The sequence below is a fragment of the Gorilla gorilla genome, chromosome 4, assembly GCF_029281585.2.
Source record: "Gorilla gorilla gorilla isolate KB3781 chromosome 4, NHGRI_mGorGor1-v2.1_pri, whole genome shotgun sequence".
Classification (NCBI taxonomy): Eukaryota; Metazoa; Chordata; class Mammalia; order Primates; family Hominidae; genus Gorilla; species Gorilla gorilla.
In genome coordinates, this window is record NC_073228.2 from 160,479,371 (window position 1) to 160,500,510 (window position 21,140).

General features: G+C 37.2%; 1 protein-coding gene across 3 annotated transcripts in view; it reads left to right on the plus strand.

The window, feature by feature from the left end:
* The window catches only part of SGCD (sarcoglycan delta), a 1,041,370-nt gene that overhangs the window by 919,273 nt on the left and 100,957 nt on the right, over positions 1-21,140 (plus strand). For all 3 annotated transcript variants that reach the window (XM_055387285.2, XM_055387286.2, XM_004042887.5), the window contains one exon: positions 10,733-10,805. In XM_055387285.2, coding sequence (XP_055243260.1) covers positions 10,733-10,805 — 73 coding nt within the window. The remainder of the gene's footprint in view (positions 1-10,732; positions 10,806-21,140) is intronic.

The following is a 21,140-nucleotide window of genomic DNA, read 5'->3' on the forward strand; positions in this document are numbered from 1 at the left end:
GTACATGAGAGAAAAATGTCCAGCTAAATAATCACTAAAAAGTGATTTTTAACTTTTGGTCATCTGGCTTACTACTGACGAAAAGCTTTAAGTGAAGAACATGGCCGTATGGAAATGTCAGTTTACTTCTCTTTCCTTCGTCATGGATAGAATGGTATTAAACCTTAGGCAGGTTGAGCAACAAAATTCTCTTAAGGGGTCTCAAATAAATAATAAGTAGGGACTGCTTTTTCTCCCATAAAAGTAAGGTGATATGGTTTGGCTGTGTCCCCAGCCAAATCTCATCTTGAATTGTAGTTCCCATAATCACCATATGCTGTGGGAAGGACCCAGGGGGAGGTAATTGAATCATGAGGGCAGTTAACTCCATGCTATTCTCCTGATAGTGAGTTCTCATGACATCTGATGGTTTTTTAAGGGGCTTTTCCCCATTTTGCTCAGCACTTCTCTCTCCTGCCACCATGTGAAGAAGGACATATTTGCATCCCCCTCCACCATGATTGTAAGTTTCCTGAGTCCTCCCGCAAGCCATGCTGAACCATGAGTCAATTAAACTTGTTTCCTTTATAAATTATCCAATCTTGGGTATGTCTTTATTAGCAGCATGGGAACAGACTAATACATAAGGCCAATGGTAGACAGTTGCTGGCAGCTTCGTGGTATCAGAGTGAACATATCTGAAGTCCCCTTGGTCTTTTTCTCATGATCAGAAGATGAGATGGCTCATGCAGCTCCAGATATCATGCTGATATTCAGATAAAAACACTGAAACTAGCCACATCCTTACCCTCTTGTGGACAGTAAAACTTTCTCAGTGCTCCTCCCCAGTAGACAGCTACCTACATCTCTTTGAACAAAGTCATGTCATATGTCCACCCCTAGCTTCAAGGGAGTCTGGGAAAGTATTTAGCTGGGCATTTTGCTCCCATAAATAATACTAGGATTTTCTTGGCCAGGGGAAAGGGGGAAATGGTTGTTGACAAGGAAATGACATGCTGGCCATACTGGGGATGAAGTCAGTGGACAAGGTAAAAAATTACATAATCAAAATTATCTATAAATCACCTATAAAGCATGCTCATTTTAAAGCTTTCGTTAACAGGACTGTATTCTGAAATTAAATCATTTAAGTGTTTTAATGCTTTGAAATCTTCAATTCTTTATCCAGATTTTCACTTGCTGGTTCTTACTTTTCAGGTCATCATCATCTTCATCTCTCGTAAATGATTTTGTAAGTTTCTTCAATTATTTTTTAGACAGTGTTTCTCTGTGGTCCTCAATTAATGTTTCAATTTCTTTCTCCATAGGAAGGCATCACCACCCACTTGCCTGGCCACAGGAACAGCGTGTTCTGCTTTTTCAAAGACCAGGAAATTCCTAAAATCATACACTTTTTTTTTTAATTTTACATCTCACTGGCATCCATTGACCATGTGAGTCTTGATTGCTCTCACACTGTGAGAGACACTTGAGAACTGAAATCTCCACTGAGGACACAGCGTATCATGGCTCCCATCTCACCCTCATTCCCAGGTGGAAGGGCAGGCAGAATCAGTGTTCTTTTTAACTTGATCACATTGTTCATATTTATTCTCTCCCTCTCCCTCTACACTGCTGGCCTGATTCTGGCCACCTGTCCCACTGAGGTCTGGAGGGGAGATATGGATGGAGAGCCACATTCACCTCATTCTTAGGACACACAGTGCATCATCTTTGAGAACCAAGGGGTCTCCCTTGAGCACGGCTCTCTCATGATGATGTCAAGCAGCCTTCTCAGCTTATCGCTGATGCTTTGTTTGCCTATACTATCCTTACCTAGAGGCTGCCTTGTTCCAGAATTTTCCATCAGTGTTAAACACAACCAGTGAGTTGAAATTGTTTGTTATACTGTGCAGTTTTATTTACTATCAAAAACGATGTACTCATAAGAAACTGAAATGAAGTTGCTTGCTGCTTGGATGGTTCCTTTTGTTTTTTTTCAAGTTTTGGCTTAATGATACACTGAGCATGAGTTCCGGTCTATTGGTTTCCAGAGTAGAGTTTGCTTAATTAAACTACTTGTCTCTTCATATCTTGCCAGGATGTTTTTATACGTGAATCTTAAATTGCCCTGCAGTTTCAAATTCTACACAATGTTTAAAATGTGTACTTTGATGGTATGGCCAGTTCAGTTAAATTGTTAGAGTTTTCAAAAGAGAATATCTTATTTTATCATTCTCCATTGTTAACCTTCTAATTATTGAATGATACTCTTTTATCTTTCTGGCTTTACTGTCTATTCTTGTCTTCATCACTATCTTTTATCATAATAAAATATATCTACCATCTATTTTGATATGCCAGACACGTATAGCATTTTATGATATATTACACTTTAATATATATGTAATATATCTCATATATTCATATGTGTATATGTGTATGTGTATATGTATGTGTGTGTGTATACACACATATATAGTCGCTAATCCTCACAATAGCTTTATGAGAGAAGTACTACTATTATTCCCATTTCACAAATAAGGAAACTGAAGCTAGAAGAAGCAAATTAACTTGTCCAGTATCATGTTCCTCTTCACAGTCTTCATGGAGAACCCTGAACTTTAACACTCTGTTTTCAGCATTCACATGTGTCAAAATTCCCAGCCTCAATGAACCCAAACATCCACATTATATATGCCTGTGTTCAGGCAACTGAACACATGCACCTCTAAGCAGCCTGTGCCATGCAGCAGGCTGGTGCCTATATAAAAGTTGATTACTAACCACCGCTAGGCCTTCGGTGTCTGGTACCCAATATCCAATACCCAGCTACCTCATGGTATTTCTCTTGTCAAAAGGTTGTAACTCTTGCTATATTCATTTCTTCACCTTTCGCCTATTCTTGTGCCCACAACAGTCTGCCTTCAGCTTTTGATAGAATGTCTCTTGAGATGTAAGTGTCTTCCATGTTGCCAAATTCAGTAGACTTTTCTATTCCTCTCCTTAATTTCCAGCACTGTTTAACACAGATAAACTGTTCCCTCCTTCTTGAAATACATACTTCTTTTGGCTTCTGTGTTACCCCATTCTTGGTCTTCTTTCTACCTCTCTAGTCTCATGTTTTTTTTTTTTCATTTTCCTTTGATGGCTCATCCTTCCATACTCAAAATTTAAATGTTGGAGTCCCTTAAAATTCTGACATTGGCTCTCCTTTTACTTTTACATTACTCTAACCATTGCTTGGATCATAGCACCCTTCTCTTGGTGTCCACACTTATCTACATGCCAGTGACTCCCAGTAATAGCACTTCCCCAGCAAGGCCTTCGCAGGTCCTCTGATGCTAGGCTAGCCCCTCTGCTCAGTGTTCCATCAGCTTCTTGTACTACTTCATAGCATTTACAACAGTTTCTCAGTCCTTTTTCCAATAGTGCTCTTCTGAGGAATTTTTCTTCAGGCTTTTTTCTTTTTCTTAATCACACCCCTCCCATGAAATCTTACTATCATAGATATACTAGATATCCGTTTATGTACTATGTGAAGTGTGTAGTTATATAGCTGTTTATATATCTATATATTGCTATATGTCTCTAGATATACATATACATTTGTGCTTTATACATAAATACAGTAAGATTTCTTTTGCTTCCCAAGAACCAATTTTTGCCCCCTTGAAGATAACATCACCCCCATTGAAAATGCATGATTTACAATATTCGTTATTTTTAAAAATGGATTTAAATATTTTTTGCAATATCCACCTGTGTTGCTACAATAAAACTTATTAAGAGCAAAGATTGTCTTCTTACTGAACATTGCCTCAGCATTGTGCCATTCACATAATAGGTACCTGTTAACTATTTATAGACAACAAATATTACAACAGGCAGAATGGCTGTAGATTTTATGTGCATTTTTAAATTTTTTTCTTAACTTGCAATTGCTAAATAAGAAAGCCAGAGCCTATTTTCCCACACAAAATCATGTCTGACGTAGGCTCTACATAAATATTTGTTGAATGAATTAATTTTATCTGTACTTTTTGGATAAGAAGAATCTGTCCTGATTCCTGAAAAGAAAATATTTGGTATGTATCCTAGAAACTATTTGTAATGACTACAGATGTTTTGCATTAGAAGTGTATTAAATGCCACCAGCAGCCTAGGGAGACACAATGGGATTAAATCACCTCAAGTGACTATTTCTACTGAAAGTTACTTTCTAGCATCTGTGTATTGTTCATGTCTGGGAAGCTTTTCAGAAGCTGACAGCCACCTTCCCTGTGCTTAATCCTGACACTTGTGGAAACTCTGCATCCTCGTTGATCACTCAGTTCATTTTAAATCTTTGGTTAAACATAACGCAACTCATTTCCTTAAAAAGAAATTTTCACTGCCTATTACTTTTAGGAGAAGGCCAAAAATTCATGTTAGGAATTAAATACAAAAATCTCTGTTTCTAAGGCATTTCCTGTGGTTAGTTGTCCCATAACTCAGTCTTCTACAACTAACATATGTGCTGTAGAGAAGTCTGGTTTGTAGGAAAATGGGTCTCAGATATTAAAGAGTATTTAAATATCAGATTGTAGCCATGTTTACTAGCCTGGACTTACAGAGACAAAAACTATATCTCACATATGTTGGAAATCTTTAAACAGTGGGAGCTACATGAAGATACCTTTAGCTAAAACTTTAGAGTAACCAGAAAATTATCTTGCACAGAAGATAGTGTTCATTACTCGAAGAATTATTAGTTTTTTCATAATTTTTCAAAAATATTCCTGGTAAATATCATGGGAGATTAAACTTTCATTGTCATGGTTCTTGCTCCTTCCTAAGAAAAATATAGTTGGATTCAGAGCAGCTTCCTTTATTAAGTAAAGGCAATTTCTATTGTGACTTAAATATCAAATACTAAAAAAGCTGGATATTATTTGTGGAGTATAAAGTTTTAATGGGCATGGCTGGCTTTGAGCATTAATCACTGGGCTTTGACTGTCTATTTCATCTCCTCCCGTGGGCCCTGTGATCATCCTTCAGTCTGCTTGTCCAGCACATCACCAGATCCCATTAGTTTTTCTCTTAAATATTTCCTCAGCCATCCACTCTTCTCTACGCTTACTACCAATCATATGATCCCATCTACCACCATCTCTCTCCTGGCTTCTCTTTATTCACCCTTGCCTTCCTTAAGTGTCTTTTCCATGACATAATGTCTCAGTCAGTCTGGGCTGCTATAGCAGGTACTATAGACTGGATGCCTTAAAAAACAGAAATTTATTTTTTACCGTTCTGGAGGCTGGGGAGTCTGAGATCAGGGTGCCAGCATGGTCAGGTTTGGTGGGGTCCTTCATGTTGGCTTGCAGACATCCATCATCTTACTGTATCCTCACATGGTGGAGAAAGAGCACTAGTCTTTTTCTCTTCTTCTGAGGATGCTAATCCCATCATGGGCACTCTACCCTGATGACCTCATCTAAACCTAATTATTTCCCAAACGCCCCACCTCCTAATACCATCACATTGATGGCTAGGGTTTCAACATCTGAATTTTGGGGGGACACAAACAAGTAATCCATAACATGGAGCTACAGTGATCTTTGAAAAATGCCAGGTTGATCAAGTCAGATCCCCTGCTTAAAACCTTCACTGTGGCCTCTGAGGCTCTGCAATCCCTGAGCCAAACTTTCTCTCTAGTCTCACCACATGATATTCATCTCTTGCTAAGAATGGCCTAGCAACATCAGTCTTTTTTTTTTTTTTCCAAGACGGAGTCTTGTTCTGTCTCCCAGGCTAGAGTGCAGTGATGGGATCTCGACTCCCTGCAATTCCAACTCCAGGGTTCAAGCAATTCTCCTGCCTCGGCCTCCCAAGTAGTTGAGATTACAGGCTCATGCCACCACACCTGGCTAATTTTTGTATTTTTAGTAGCGACAAGGTTTCATCATGTTGGCCAGGGTGGTCTCAAACTCCTGACCTCATGATCCGCCTGCCTCAGCCTCCCAAAGTAATGGGATTACAGGTGTGAGCCACCTCGCCTGGCCCAGTCTTCTTTATTAATGGAAATTTCCCAACTGTGAAGCATTTTCCATAGTCTTTTCTACTGCTACATTCAGCTCTTGACTACTTCAGTTCTAATTATTTTTCAAATATCAGCAAAACCTCACTTCTTTAGGAAACTTATCTGCCAAACCAGGTTGTGACTTCAAGTTTTATGCTTTCAAAGACATGTTTCTTTTCTTTATCACTACTATATATTTTCATTTCTGAGATTAATTACTAGGTTTTTTTGGGGGGTTTTTTGTTTTGTTTTTTTGTTTGTTTTTTTTTTTTTTTGAAACGGAGTTTCACCCTTGTTGCCCAGGCTGGAATGCAAAGGCGTGATCTTGGCTCACTGCAACCTCCACCTCCCGAGTTCAAGCGATTCTCCTGCCTCAGCCTCCCGAGTAGCTGGGATGACAGGAATGCACCACCATGCCCGGCTAATTTTGCATTTTCAGTAGAGATGGGATTTCTCCATGTTGGTCAGGCTGGTTTCGAACTCCTGACCTCAGGTGATCCGCCCACCTTGGCCTTCCAAAATGCTGGGATTACAGGTGTGAGCCACCTCGCCCAGCCAATTACTAGTTGTTTAAACCAATTAGTGTACACTAGTGGAGGATACTATATTATACTTTGAGCTTCTTACCTCTTTGCTTCACCGCTACAGCCTCCTGCTTGATACAGATTTATTAAGTTAATTGAACTTTGGGTTCACCAACATACTGTGCTCCTCTTCTGGTACACAGAGTTTATCCAATCAGTTATATCTAGAAAATAATAAAATAACAGGAGTGGAAGAAACCTTAAAGATTATGTAATCCACCCAAATGGAGAAATAATACTAAAGGGAAAATTGTCAAAGGCCATGCAATGCATATGCAAAATTAGAACCGAAAATCAGGTTTTTGGTTTCTCAGTATTTGGGTGTTTCAAGAAACAAAATTATTTTTCTTCCATTTTCTTATCACCATTCTCTAGATTGACTTCCTTTCTCCATTTTATAATCTAATATGGGTATAATACTATATCCTTATCTTGTCAAGTAAAATATCATTGTTATTAAAGTTATCATTCAGGTTATATATACCCAAGCAATGTGAAGTAGAAAACTGACGTTTTTACCTCAAACCTTATTCATCAGATATTTTAACTCTGCCTTTTGAATCTGTTGAACATTTTGGCCCCAAGGTTTAAACCCAATGATGATTTTTAGCTCACATTCATTAATACAAAAGCACTAATCATAATTATATCAATATTAATCATGTTCATCAGGAAAAAATTTACCAAAGCAAACTCTGTTAAGCTAGTTTAAATTCTTAAACAATTTTCTAAAGAGTACACTTAAGTAATTTCTGATTTTTAAAAGAACACTTCTTGAAATTCTTACTTTTGAGATCAGTTCTTCATGTACAAGAAGTGATTCATCATAAATTTTCTTTATCAAATTTCACGGATGCTATTTGCTGTCCTAGTAATTTTTGTGTCTAGTGTTTCTCCCAAATCCAATTTTTGTGTGTCGCATTTTGCAAATCTGTATTTTTCTTTCAGTATTTAGTCCACAGCAATTTTTAACATGTATATAGTTTTAGGTAATTAGTCATTTTTCATAAAATTTAATTTTCTCAGGTCAGTCTTTGGAGTTTTAAAGAATTATAGCATTTTTAGGGCTTTGATGTTTTAGTTAAGTTCCATTTTTGCTCTCTGCCATTTTATCTATTACGAGATTTATTTTCTGGTTATTCTTTCACCTATTAAATGCAGTTTAAATTGGATAAAAGTCTGTTCCTTTTTTTTTCTTCTTTAAACACTGAGAAAATATTTCACAATTTCCTTTCATAGTACAGGGTTATTTTTTCTTCTCATTAGAAAAAAGAGGTTGCTAAAGGCAGTTATCTGCTTAGATAAGATTGTACACCTTATAAAATTTTAGATTTGGGGTTAACAGTTTAACTCTGATGCTTATCCCTCATTTAATAATTGGGGAAACCCAAAACCAGAGATTTTTATCTGACTTGCCTAAGACCATAGAGATAGGACTAGATTTCAGGTCTCTTGACATCTGGGACACTGAGTCAAAAGTATGACAAAACTGAGATCTGGAGTTGAATATCCTTTCTGGAGAGGAGAAGCTGGTTTTTTATTACTTATGGCAGTGGAGTGCATTTGAGATTTTTTTTTTTTTTTACAAGTTTACTCCCTATCTGTGCTAGGAGGGAAAAGAGCCATTGAGCTCATCTTTATGGTGATTCAGAACACTTTAGATAGATCCTGTCACATGCTTTATAAGTTCCTGATTGATTGTATGGAATTCAGTTATTGGGCAGAGAACCAGCTAATGGAAACACATTGATGAAATCATTTTTGAGAGACATTAAATGGAACTTAAAATAAAGCTGAAATGGCTTTATGGATTTTTCACTCAAACTGTTTATGAACATTTATTGCCAGTAAATTATATTGTGTCAAAAGAGGGAATCAGTAGGTATGGTTTTAATAGAAACCTTTTTGAAATAATAAAGTTGAGAATAATTCATTATCTGAGAAAACAGAGAGAGGATGGGATGGGGAAATTCATCCTGAAGGATGTTTGTCTACTCTGGAGCTTCTGGGAAAGTAAACAATGGTGTGAAAATCAGAAACCTGATAGCACTTGGAAAGAAATGGCCTTTTTGAAGAGTATTAATATCTCATCTCATTATAGATGTGAATTGTTTTGAGAAGAAAGGTGATTGAGGATTTAGCAAGCATTACTGAATGGTATAAACATTGATATTTGCTCATATCTCATAAAAAGATGAGCATGTAAAGGAGGGACTTAATCTGCTAAGGGAGATAGTCTAGAGGAGTGATCAAAGGCATCAGTTTTAGAACAGAAAGATTAGAGTTCAAATCCCACCCCTCCGACCCCTTACTCAGTCACCCCTCTCACTTCCACCTAGTTGTGTGACCATAGGAAAAATTTCCTGACTTCCCTGAGCCTCAAAGATACTAATAGTCTTCACTTCATAGGGTTATTCTGGTGATCAAATGAAAAACTAGAATGTCCAGTACAGTTTCTAGTTCATAGAAAATGCTTTAAAAATGTTATTTTTGAAAGAGTCGTGGAAGATCTGGATAAGAAGGATGAATAAGAATCATAAACATTATATAATATTACTGCTGATTGCTTTGTGCCAGAGATGTCATTCAGCCTTCCAAGACTCCTGGGAGATAAAGGTACTATCAACACACTTTCTTTTGAGCGAGGGAAACTGAATATCACAGAGGTTGAACTTCGTGCCCAAGGTCACTCAGCTAATGAGTGGCTTTGAAATCTTCCCCTAAGAAGTCTTATCAATGAGTTTGTCCTCCAGTATGTGGAACATATGGACCCCCACTGGCCAAAGCCCAGCAAGAACATAATCAAAGGGTATTTGGTTGGACAATGGGAGCTGAGTGAGTGGGAGCTGAGGGAGCATGAGCATCTTGTTCTTCACTTCCTTTCTACATCCAAAGCCTGTCAATCATTTGCCACCGCTGCCTGTCAGAACCTATCTCCCTAGATTTTGCTGGCTTGCCATTCAGTGGGCACCAGCTTAGCCTGGCATTGAGAAAGCAATAATTTAATACTCCCATAGAAGCATCAGTACCATTTGGAAATGAGTCTAGTAGAAGCCTTCGGAACCTAAAGTCAACCTGGCTATATTCCCATATAAGACCTTGTCCCTGCCTACACAGAGCTTAAGATCTGGTTGACAGAACACCACACCATTCAAAAGCATGTTCTTTGTTGAATATAATGGAGCATTTCTAGACGTTATAACAATGTAAGAGGATTATAAAAATTCACACATGGAAGTAAGATATTCTCCCCTCCTTACAGCATCAAAGTGCACCAAATGTATTAAAAAGAAACACCTTTACTTCAAAGTACAGGATACTGCCTCAGCTAAGTTTAATTGAAAAACTAATATCTTGTGCAATTGTCTGTGATAAACTGAGGCTTAAATGATTTGAAAACACTTTGGGAGCAGACAAATCAGATAATTGCTATCTTTATGGCTGCAAAGTTTCGACTGGTGTTGACAAGTTGTAAAGATAAAAGCTTATAGCACAGTCAAGAGCTAAATATCTAGATTGGGTTTGGGATCAATGTTAATACTCAAAGTGTAAAAGCTCTGAACTTCAAATGATCTCTTATAGTGTTCTATTTTGCTTAACTTTTCAAGATAATAATGTAGAACTTTATTTACTGAAAAACTTTTGCTAGTCATTAGGCAAATACTTCACTGTTCTACCATCTAACCCCCTGCGTAGATGTCATATGTGTTATGTGATTTGTGCCATGCATTGCAATAAGAGAGATTTGGTTGCTGTTTTTCAAAACATTTCCAGTTGGGTGGCTATTAATAGTTTCTGAGAGACAAGAGTCAGACCTTACCATTTCTAGGCATCTTTTCCTTTCTGAAGCCGAGATGGAATTTGCCTCATGGCCTCACTCTGATCTCAGAAAGAATGCTTTCAAAAGAAGTTCCTTGTTTTTTCAAAGGCTGTTTGCATGAGTGATTCAATGCTTTCCTATCATGGAGCTCTAAAGCCAGTGGAAAAATATGTGGGTATTGTGTTGTATAATGGATTCGTTGCATTTAGCTCCAATCAGTGTGCTGATTGTACCTATAGATGACTCCAGTATCTCCAATCTCTGTTTGCTTTTCTGTTTTGTTTACAGGAGCGGAGGGCACAGTGTTCCCTAAATCTATAGAAACACCTAATGTCAGGGCAGATCCCTTCAAGGAACTAAGGTAAACTTCTGACTTCGGTTTGCATTGATTAATGGCTATTGCCTTGCTCTGTGCAACTGGCCAGTGATTCATTCTGAATAAATAATAAGTGTCACAGCATGAATACATAAATTGAAAGAGGTTGGAGAGAACCAGAAGATAAGCTACAACCAAAAGAAAATTTTCTCTGAGAACTTAAAATTGAGGATCTGGGTGGGGTAAAAGGTTGCCCACTTTGTGAAATCTAGATTCATTCATTTGGAATGTTTGTTATCTGCTGTATTTTGTGGTACCCAAAACCTATCCAGTTAGAGAACTAGTTGGTAATTGGTGCTGATCAGCCCAAAGAAAAATGATATCTAAAAGAAGATGAAGTCTAAATACAATACAGATGTCTTATTATGCAACAAGCTCTCTGTTACTTGGGGTGGTATGGTACTAGAAAGAACCCCCTTCTGCAGATGTTCCAGGTGCTGATGTTAATCTTCAAATATTCATAAATGTGCTGCCTTAGCAGAGGATGACTCTGAGATGCTATGGACTCACCACCAGCAACTAAGGAAAACACAAAAGAACAGATAGATGGATAAACAGACAGACAGAGAGAGAGCCTGAAAACCATTCCAGCCACCAAACAACCATGCCCCTGTCCCTCCCCCCAAAATGTATTTAAAATAGTATGTTGAAACAAATAGAACTATTCTTTCTATTGCTTCAAGTTATTCATCATAACTGTGATGAATTCAGTGAATACTGGCTTTCTTTTTCATTTCTGGTAGTTCTTTTACCTAAAAGCAATCATAAATCGCCATATATGGCACTGAATAACTGTTTCATGATAGACATCAACAGGCACATGTACTTGCATTGCACAAATCATATCTACTCTTTCCTGATGCAATCTGAAGATCTATGCTTTGCTTAAAAAGCAAGAGCCATATTGGAGCTAGTGTTTCTTTTAACAGAAACACATTCTCAGTAAGTGGAAAATGTATCACCTCATTATAAAACCCATAGCATTTTTTGCAAAGCCTATAAGTCTGGATGGCTGTAAGGAAATAAATTGGGCCAAAGGAAGAGGATAGTTGGTGGAGAATGAGAATCTTTTCATAACAAAATCCCACATAGAATGGGCTGTATTTTTAAGATTACACATCACACCACAAGGTTCTACTTTTTACTAGCATAACTATCTTCAGCAGAGCTTCCACATGCCTGAACTTACCTGATTTTCTGTTAGCTAGTTCCTATGTTTCATATAAGGTACTGAAGCTAGAATCTTTTAAGCAAATACGTCTGAGAAAACCTGCTTTTTAGGATTCTATGAGAAAGAGTTATTGCCTGAGAGTGCAGTGAACCCTCGTGTCTGTGATGGAAGAGGTCTTTTGAGACAAGCTAATGAGTGGCCTGGTTCCCTTTCTTTTCACAGTCCTCTGTAGAAGCAGGTTTCTTACAGAACTAGTCAGTAATTAGTGATGATTAGCCCCAAGAAAAAGTGCTGTCTAAAAGAAGCAGGACTCCCATCAACAAGTGGGCAAAGGATATGAACAGATAATTCTCAAAAGAAGAAATTTATGCAGCCAGAAGACACATGAAAAAGTGCTCATCAGCACTGGCCATCAGAGAAATGCAAATCAAAACCACAATGAGATACCATCTCACACCAGTTAGAGTGGCGATCATTAAAAAGTCAGGAAACAACAGGTGCTGGAGAGGATGTGGAGAAATAGGAACACTTTTACACTGTTGGTGGGATTGTAAGCTATTTCAACCATTGTGGAAGTCAGTGTGGCGATTCCTCAGGGATCTAGAACTAGAAATACCATTTGACCCAGCCATCCCATTACTGGGTATATACCCAAAGGATTATAAATCATGCTGCTATAAAGACACATGCACACGTGTATTTATTGCAGCACTATTCATAATAGCAAAGACTTGGAACCAAGCCAAGTGTCCAACAATGATAGACTGGATTAAGAAAATGTGGTACATATACACCATGGAATACTATGCAGCCATAAAAAATGATGAGTTCATGTCCTTTGTAGGGACATGGATGAAACTGGAAACCATCATTCTCAGCAAACTATCACAAGGTCAAAAAACCAAACACCACATGTTCTCACTCATAGGTGGGAATTGAAGAATGAGAACACATGGACACAGGAAGGGGAACATCACACACCGGGGCCTGTTGTGGGGTGGGGGGAGAGGGGAGGGATAGCATTAGGAGATATACCTAATGTTAAATGACGAGTTAGTGGGTGCAGCACACCAACATGGCACATGTATACATATGTAACAAACCTGCACGTTGTGCACATGTACCCTAAAATTTAAAGTATAATAGTAATTTTTTTTTAAAAAAGCAGGACTCTAAATACAGTACAGATATTTTTTCTATGGAACAAAGCTTTTCATTACCTGGGAGATTTGGGAAATACAAGAGGAAAGGAGTTAGGCTGTCTTGGCTTTAAGCAGTAAAGTAAATCTTCTGTACTTAAAAACAAACCCAACCCAAACCAATGAAACAAAAAGACAACTCTCCAAGCATTAGCCCACTCTAGAGATGCATAGCCTAAAGAACATGGAGCAGAGTATTTGCACATGTTATGCTGAGACATAATCGTAGTGTTTGTTACACAACTTATAAACAACCCTGAAACTTACCTTTAAAAAGTTAAACCTCCACGACTTACAAGTAAATCTCCTAAGTCCAGTGCAACAAAATAAATACATATTTTGTGTAGTTGGTTTATTTACTGTGCTTCTTCAAAAGTTATAGGTATGTCCCACAGAGGCTAGAAAGCATGAATTTTTTTTAATAATTTCAACTTTCATTTTAGATTCAGGGATACACACGCAGGTTTGTTACATGAGTGTATTGCATGATGCTGAGGTTTGGAGTACGAATGATCCGTCACCCAGGTAGTAAGAGTAATACCCAATAGGTAGTTTTCCAGCCCTTTGCCTTTTCTCTCTCCTCATCTACTAGTCCCTCAGTGTCTTTTGTTCCCATCTTCATATTCATGTGTATCCAGTGCTCAGCTCCCACTTATTAGTGAAAATGTGCAGTATTTGGTTTTCTGTTCCTGTGTTAACTTGTTTAAGATAATGGCCTTCAGTTATATTCATGTTGCTGCAGAGGACATGATTTTGTTATTTTTTTTATGGCTTTGTAGTGTTCTATGGTATATATGTACCACATTTTCTTTCTCCAATCCATCATTGACAGACACCTAGGTTGATTTTTGTGTCTTAGTGTTATATATTGCAATGAATATACAAGTGCCTATGTCATTTTGATAGAACAATTTATTTCCCTTTGGGTATATACCCAGTAATGGGATTGCTGGGTCAGTTGGTAATTGCGTTGTCAGTTCTTTGAGACTTCTCCAAATAATGGCTGAACTAATTTACATTCCCACCAGCAGTGTATAAGTGTTCCTTTACTCCACAGTCTCACCAGCATCTGTTGTTTCTTGACTTTTTAATAATAGTCATTCTGACTGATGTGAGATAGTATCTCATTGTGATTTTGATTTGTGGTGTGCAGCATTTTTCATGTTTTTTGGCCATGTGTATGCCTTCTTTTGAGAAGTATCCTTTTATTTCTTTTGCCCACTTTTTAATGGGGTTGTTTTTTGCTTGTTGAATTAAGTTCCTTATAGATAATATATCTTTGTCAGATATTAGACCTTTGTTGGGTGCATAGTTAGATAATATTTTCTTCCATTTTGTAGACTGTTTATCCTGTTGATAGTTTCTTTTGCTGTGCAGAACCTCTTTAGTTTAAGGAGGTCCCTCTTGTCGATTTTTGGTTTTGATGCAATTGCTTTTGACGACTTAGTCATAAACTCTTTCCCAAGGCCTATGTCCAGAATAGTATTTCTGAGGTTTTCATCTAGAATTCTTATAGTTTGAGGTCTTCTATTTAAATATTTAATTCATCTTTAGTTAATTCTTAAATATAGGGAAAGGTAGGAGTCCAGTTTTATTCTTCTGCGTGTGATTAGCCAGATATCCCAGCATCATTTATTGAATAGGGAATCCTTTCCACGTGCTTATTTTTGTTGACTTTGTCAAAGATTAAATAGCTATAGGTATGAGACTATCTCTGGTTTCTCTATTCTGTTCCATTGGTCTACATGTCTATTTCTCTATGAATCCCATGCTGTTTTAGTTACTGTAGCCTTAAAGTACACTTTGAAGCTGAGTAATGTGATAGCTCTGGAGTTTTTCTTTTTGCTTAGGATTGCTTTGGGCTCTTTTTTGGTTCCCTATGAATTTTAGAATTTTTTTTTCTAATTCTGTGAAAAAATAACATTGGTAGTTTTTAGATTACATTGGGCAGTAAGACCATTTTAACAATATTGATTCTTTCATTGATTGATTCCATGAGCATGGAATGTTTTCCCATTTGTTGTGTCAACTATGATTTGTTTCAGTTGTGTTTTATAGTTCTCCTTGTAGAGATCTTCTTCCTTGGTTAGATGTATTCCTAGTTATTTTATTTTTTGTGTGGGTTTGCTTTCTTGGTTTGGCTCTCAGCATGAATATTACTCGTGTATAGAAATGCTATTGATTTTTGTACAATGATTTTATTTATCTTTATTGAAGTCATTTCAGTCCTAGGAGCCTTTTGGTAGAGTCTTTAGGGTTTTCTAGCTATAGAATCATATTGTTGGACTGGGTGTGGTGGCTTACACCTGTAATCCCAATGTTTTGGGAGGCCAAGGCTGGAGGATCACTTGAGCCCAGGAGTCTGAGACAAGCCTGGGCAACATAGTGAAACCCTGTCTCTACCAAAAGAAAAAAAAATTTAATAGCCAGATGTGGTAGTGATGCATGTCTATCGTCCCAGCTGCTTGGGATGCTAAGGCATGAGGATGGCTTGAGCCCAGGAATTTGAGGTTGCAGTTAGCTGTGATCACACCACTGCTCTCTAGCCTGGTAGCAGAGCAGGACCCTATCTTTCTCTCTCTCTCATATGCACACATACACACACACATACACAGAATCATATTGTTAACCAAGAGAGATAATTTGACTTCTTTTCTTTTTATTTATTTCTCTTGCCTGATTGCTCTGGCAAAGACTTCAGTACTGTGTTGAATAGAAGTGATAAAAGTAGGCATCCTTGCCTCATTCCACTTCTTGAGGGGAATGTTTCCAGCTTTTGCCCATTCAGTATGATGTTGGCTGTGTGTTTGTCTCAGATGGCTCTTATTTTTTGGGGGTATGTTCTTTTGATGCCTAGTTTTTTGGGTTTTTTTTTTTTTGAGGATTTTTCTCATACAGGGATGTTGGATTTTATTGAATGCTTTTTCTATATCTCTTGAGATGATCATATGGTTTTTGTTTTTCATTCTGTTTATACGATGGATCACATTTATTGATTTTCGTATGTTGAACTATCCTTGCATCCTAGGAATAAAGGCTATTTAATCATGGTAAATTAACTTTTTGATGTGCTGTGGGATTTTGTCTGCTAGTATTTTTTTGAGGATTTTTGCATGTGTGTTCATCAGGGATATTAACCTGCAGATTTCTTTTTTGTTTTGTCTTTGTGAGGTTTTGATATTCGGGTGATGCTGGCTTCCTAGAACAAATTAAGGAGGAGTCCTTCCTCCTCGGTTTTTTGGAATAATTTCAGTAGAATTGGTAACAGCTCTTCTTTGTACATCTGGTAGAATTTGGCTGTGAATCCATCTGGCCTGGGGCTTTTTTTGTTAATAGGTTTTTATTACTGATTCAGTTTCAGAACTTGATATTCACTCTGTTCGGGGTTTCAACTTCTTCCTGATTCAACCTTGGGAGCTTGTGTATTTCCATGAATTTATCCATTTCCTCTAGATTTCCTAGTTTGTGTGCATAGAAGTGTTCATAATAGTCTTTGAGGATCTTTTGTATTTCTGTGGGGTAGCTTGTAATGTCACCTTTGTCATGAAAACATAAAAATATTTTCTTATGTAATTCTAAAGCTTGCTTTTTTTTTTTTTTTTTTTGGTGCCCCTGTTGTTCAAACTGTGGTAGCCTGGACTGAGTGAGGGACCTAGAATGTCATAATTTACCTCCTTCATCCTTTTGAAATTTTTTAAAATGGTGTTTTATAGGAGTATCTCTGACCAATTGAAAAGATGACCAATTATTGATAGATTAGCCCAGACCAGTGTGTCTGTGAATGTTTTATATTTGTCACTTCATGGTGCCACATATTACTCCATGCTATTGATTGCTATTGACCTTGGATATTGTGTAAATTGTTAATGAACTTGGTGACTGACTCTTCTGGTCTCTGACTTTAGCACTGGGCCAGTCTTACTTGGCCACATTCACACTGCTATGTCTTCTAGATTTAAGAAAATAGAGTAATTTAAGTGAGGTTCCTGGACTTGTACTAGCAAACAGAGCTAGACAGACTCTTCAGGTGAAGCAAAAGTGGTCCGTTCTTCAGTGGTAGCAAAATGGAAGGAAAAGAGCACTGTGCTAAGAGTTGGGCGCCTAATGCCAACCCACTGTAGGGGCCAAGGGAAAGCTTCCCTTTCACTATCTGCAGATTCACTAAAAATCAACTGACAGCAGGCAGATTGATGGCAGAAAAGGCATAATAAAAATTTTACTTTAATATGTATAGCACAGGGGGATTGTAGGAGAACAATTACCCAATAACCCAATGAGGTACAGATGCTTATATGCCTTTCTTCACAGGGGAGGGGAGATGAGGAAAATGTAGCACTTGGGGAGTAGTAAATGATTTTAGGGCAAAATAAATGGACCTGGGGAACATAGAATGGTCTGGGACAAAGTTTGTTGGGCCTGCAGAGCAGATAATGTCTGCCAAACGATTCTCTTTGGAATACTGAATGGGGCTGAAAGAGAAAACAGTGGTTTGTGACAGAAATTGGTCCAGGTGTGTTGCCATACTTAGGTCTTTCTTCCTTCAGTATGAGTCATTAATAAAAACTCAGGGAAGGAATCAATGGTAATTGTTTTTTTCTTTCCTTTGGGGGGGTCCAAACTTTAGGCAGATAAGGGAACTTCAGAAAATAGCTTCTTCCAGACTCTCTGCTGGTCTCCAAAGGCCTTAAATTTAAAATAGCAAGCCAGGGTGTCATATTTTGAGGTATTAGTTTCTGGGTCCTAATATCCCTATGTGGCCTTGAGCTAATTGTGGAGCCCTGCTGTCTGTGAAAAGGCAGGGCACTTCTAGCTCTAAACAGCTAATCCTGTTATATTATTTTGACTCTTGGTTTCAAAATAATTTTAAAGTTAAAAAAGAGTTATAAAATTTATACAGATAATTGTCATCTGCCTTCACCTAGTTTTCTCCAAAGTTAACATCTTACATATCTGTGGTATAGTTACCACAACTAAGAAATTAACATTGTAGTCCTATAATATCATGCTTTACATGAGATTTATTTCAAGGAATGAAATCACCTGAATAACTTATAGATTTAAAAATATGTAAAAAGGACTTTAACAGAAAAGCTATTTGTTAAGAGGTGAATTTATAGATCTTTAAAATTCTCACTGCAGTTGAGTTGGAATGTTTTTATTGAGGGTTTTTTTTTCTTTAGTATTCTATACCCAGATTTTCTTGGTCTTACTTGTCAATAATGGAAAACAAATGGATTCAAAAGACCACAACTTATTTAGACACAGACTGTCTTTTAAAATAGACATGCAGAAACTTAAATATACATGTTCCTTACCTAATCAAACGTGAGAAAATTACATCTATTTTAAAACGCTTCTCCATTGAGTAACATTTGTTTTCCTCAAACCTCTGTCTTGGCTGCTAGAGGTTTTCTGTTTGTTCTTATTTTGTTGTTGTTTGCTTGTTTGTTAACGAAAACCAGATTTAAGGCCTCTGGCATTTCTTCCTAGAAGATGTCAGTTAAAGGAGAGGTAGCTTCCTCTTTGCTACAGTTTTGGTTCATTGCCTTTTTTTTGTTTGTTTTCAGAGTTACTATATTTACTGTATTTGCAGTCTTTGGTTAAGATGTTTGTAAATAATCCAGAGTTGAGCTCAAATTTTCAAAAAAACAAAATGCTTTTCTCCAGACAAATAATGAGTGTTACAAAGGTCTGTGCCAAACATCCATCTCAAGTAATGTTTATTGACTTTATTCCTGCAGGGTAATTCTGAAGTAAAGACACTTTGTTCTGGATTCCAGACTATACTTGAAATTATACCAGGCACTGTAACCATCCTTTGAAATAAGAAAAATTCATCTTGAATTGAAATCGTATTTTAATAAATTCATGATCTTAAACTACGAATATCTTAAATGTTCACTTATTCACTGTTTTTTTTCCCTCCTGAAGTCTATATAAAGACAAATGGAAAAATCACTGATCTCAGGCTGTTCATGATCTGAAACAGGAAATAGGCCATTCAGTTTTGCATATGTATTTTCCATCGGAACAGAGGCTTCCTTTGAATGCCTTCCTTGCTCTAAAGATTCCTTTCAACTGTAAAGTTTCCTTGTAGGATTCTGATCCTACGAGAATAGGAAGTAGACTGTAAAATCTTCTTTCTCAGGTACATGCCACAGCAAATGTTAAAAAAGAGAGAAAGTTATATAGACTACCCAAAGCTTGGAGGGAACCATGAAATATCAAGTCAAAATGTCTTTATAAAAGAATTCTTCATGTTCACACTCAGCTAATATGCTGATGTGCTCTTACGTTACATACAATTATTTACATAAAGTAATTTTTAAAAACCCACTTGGAATGCAGAGATAAAATGAAAACTCAAATAATTGATAGTTAAAGGGAATACAACAGAAATGTCACCGCCCAATACAATACCGTGTGATAATTAATATGGAGATATGAACGAAGCCAGAGAATAATGGAGAATTACAAAATCTACTTAGAAGCGTTTAGGTAAAGTTGCCCAAAGGAGATGGCGTTTTGATTGAAAGAAGAGAGAAGAGAGAAAAGGTAAAAAACCAACAAATAGGTCTTAGAATTCAAAAGGAATGGTTCTCTGGGGCCATTTAGCATGGGAACAAACAGCACAACGTATTTCTGTAACTCCTCCAAATGTTACTGGGTATTTACAAAAGTTGATTTTTGTAATGTAATTTTCCTCATAACAATTGTATTCTTTAAAAAATTGTATGATGGCAATTTCAGATATGGTTGCAGGAAACTTTAAAGATTGTTATAAATTTTAAAAATCAGTGCACTACTTAATTTAGAACTAAAAATTTCACTAATCTCAAATCTATTGAAAAGAGCTTGAAATAAATAAGGTATTACTCTGCTACTGTTTATTTTTCCCCATGCTACCAGGGTTTAATGACAAAGCAGAAAGATTCTAAGATACATCTATTACTCCCACTATTATGCACTTGAACATCCTGTAGGGTTTCTTTTTGTTGTTGTTGTTTTGTTTTGTTTTAATAGAAACATACTAAATCTGAACTCCTTTGGGATCGTGTGAGATTTAAAGTCTGTGTTTATCATTGGGAAACAAGGATTAGACAAGGCTTGCACAAGTTGACAAAAATGAATTTATTTCTTTAATTTTATGTTAGGATGTCTATAGCCAACTAAATATTTATAGGCTCTCTGTGATTTATAAATTTAAACTATCAAAACAGTCTATTAGAGCCTTAGGGGTGAATTAATTAGAGGCTTGGTAATTCTCCCCACACCACTGACAGTTACAGTACCAAAATATTGGATAAATAGTCTGACTTTTTTTTTCCTCTCTCTTTTATTTTATTTTATTATTATTATACATTAAGTTTTAGGGTACATGTGCACAATGTGCAGGTTTGTTACATATGTATACATGTGCCATGTTGGTGTGCTGCACCCATTAACTGGTCATTTAGCATTAGGTATATCTCCTAATGCTATCCCTCCCCGCTCCCCCCACCCCACAGTAGTCCCCGGAGTGTGATGTTCCCCTTGCTGTGTCCATGTGTTCTCATTAAAAACATACAGGTTGAGGCCAGGTGTGGGGTGGCTCATGCCTGTGATCCCAGCACTTTGGGAGGCTGAGGCAGGAGGATCACCTGAGCTCAGGAGTTCCAGATCAGCCTGGCCACCATGGTGAAACCCCATCTCTACTAAAAATACAAAAATTAGCTGGGTGTGGTGGTGCATGCCGGTAATCCCAGCTAGTTGGGAGGCTGAGGCAGGAGAATCACTTGAACTAGGAGGCGGAGGTTGCAGTGAGTTGAGATCATGCCATTGCACCCCAGCCTGGGTGACAGAGTGACTTTGCCTCAAAAACCAATAATAAATAAAAATTAAAATTAAAAAACCATGCAGGGTGGGTGTCCCAAATCCAAAAATCCAAAATCCAAAATGCTTTAAAATTGA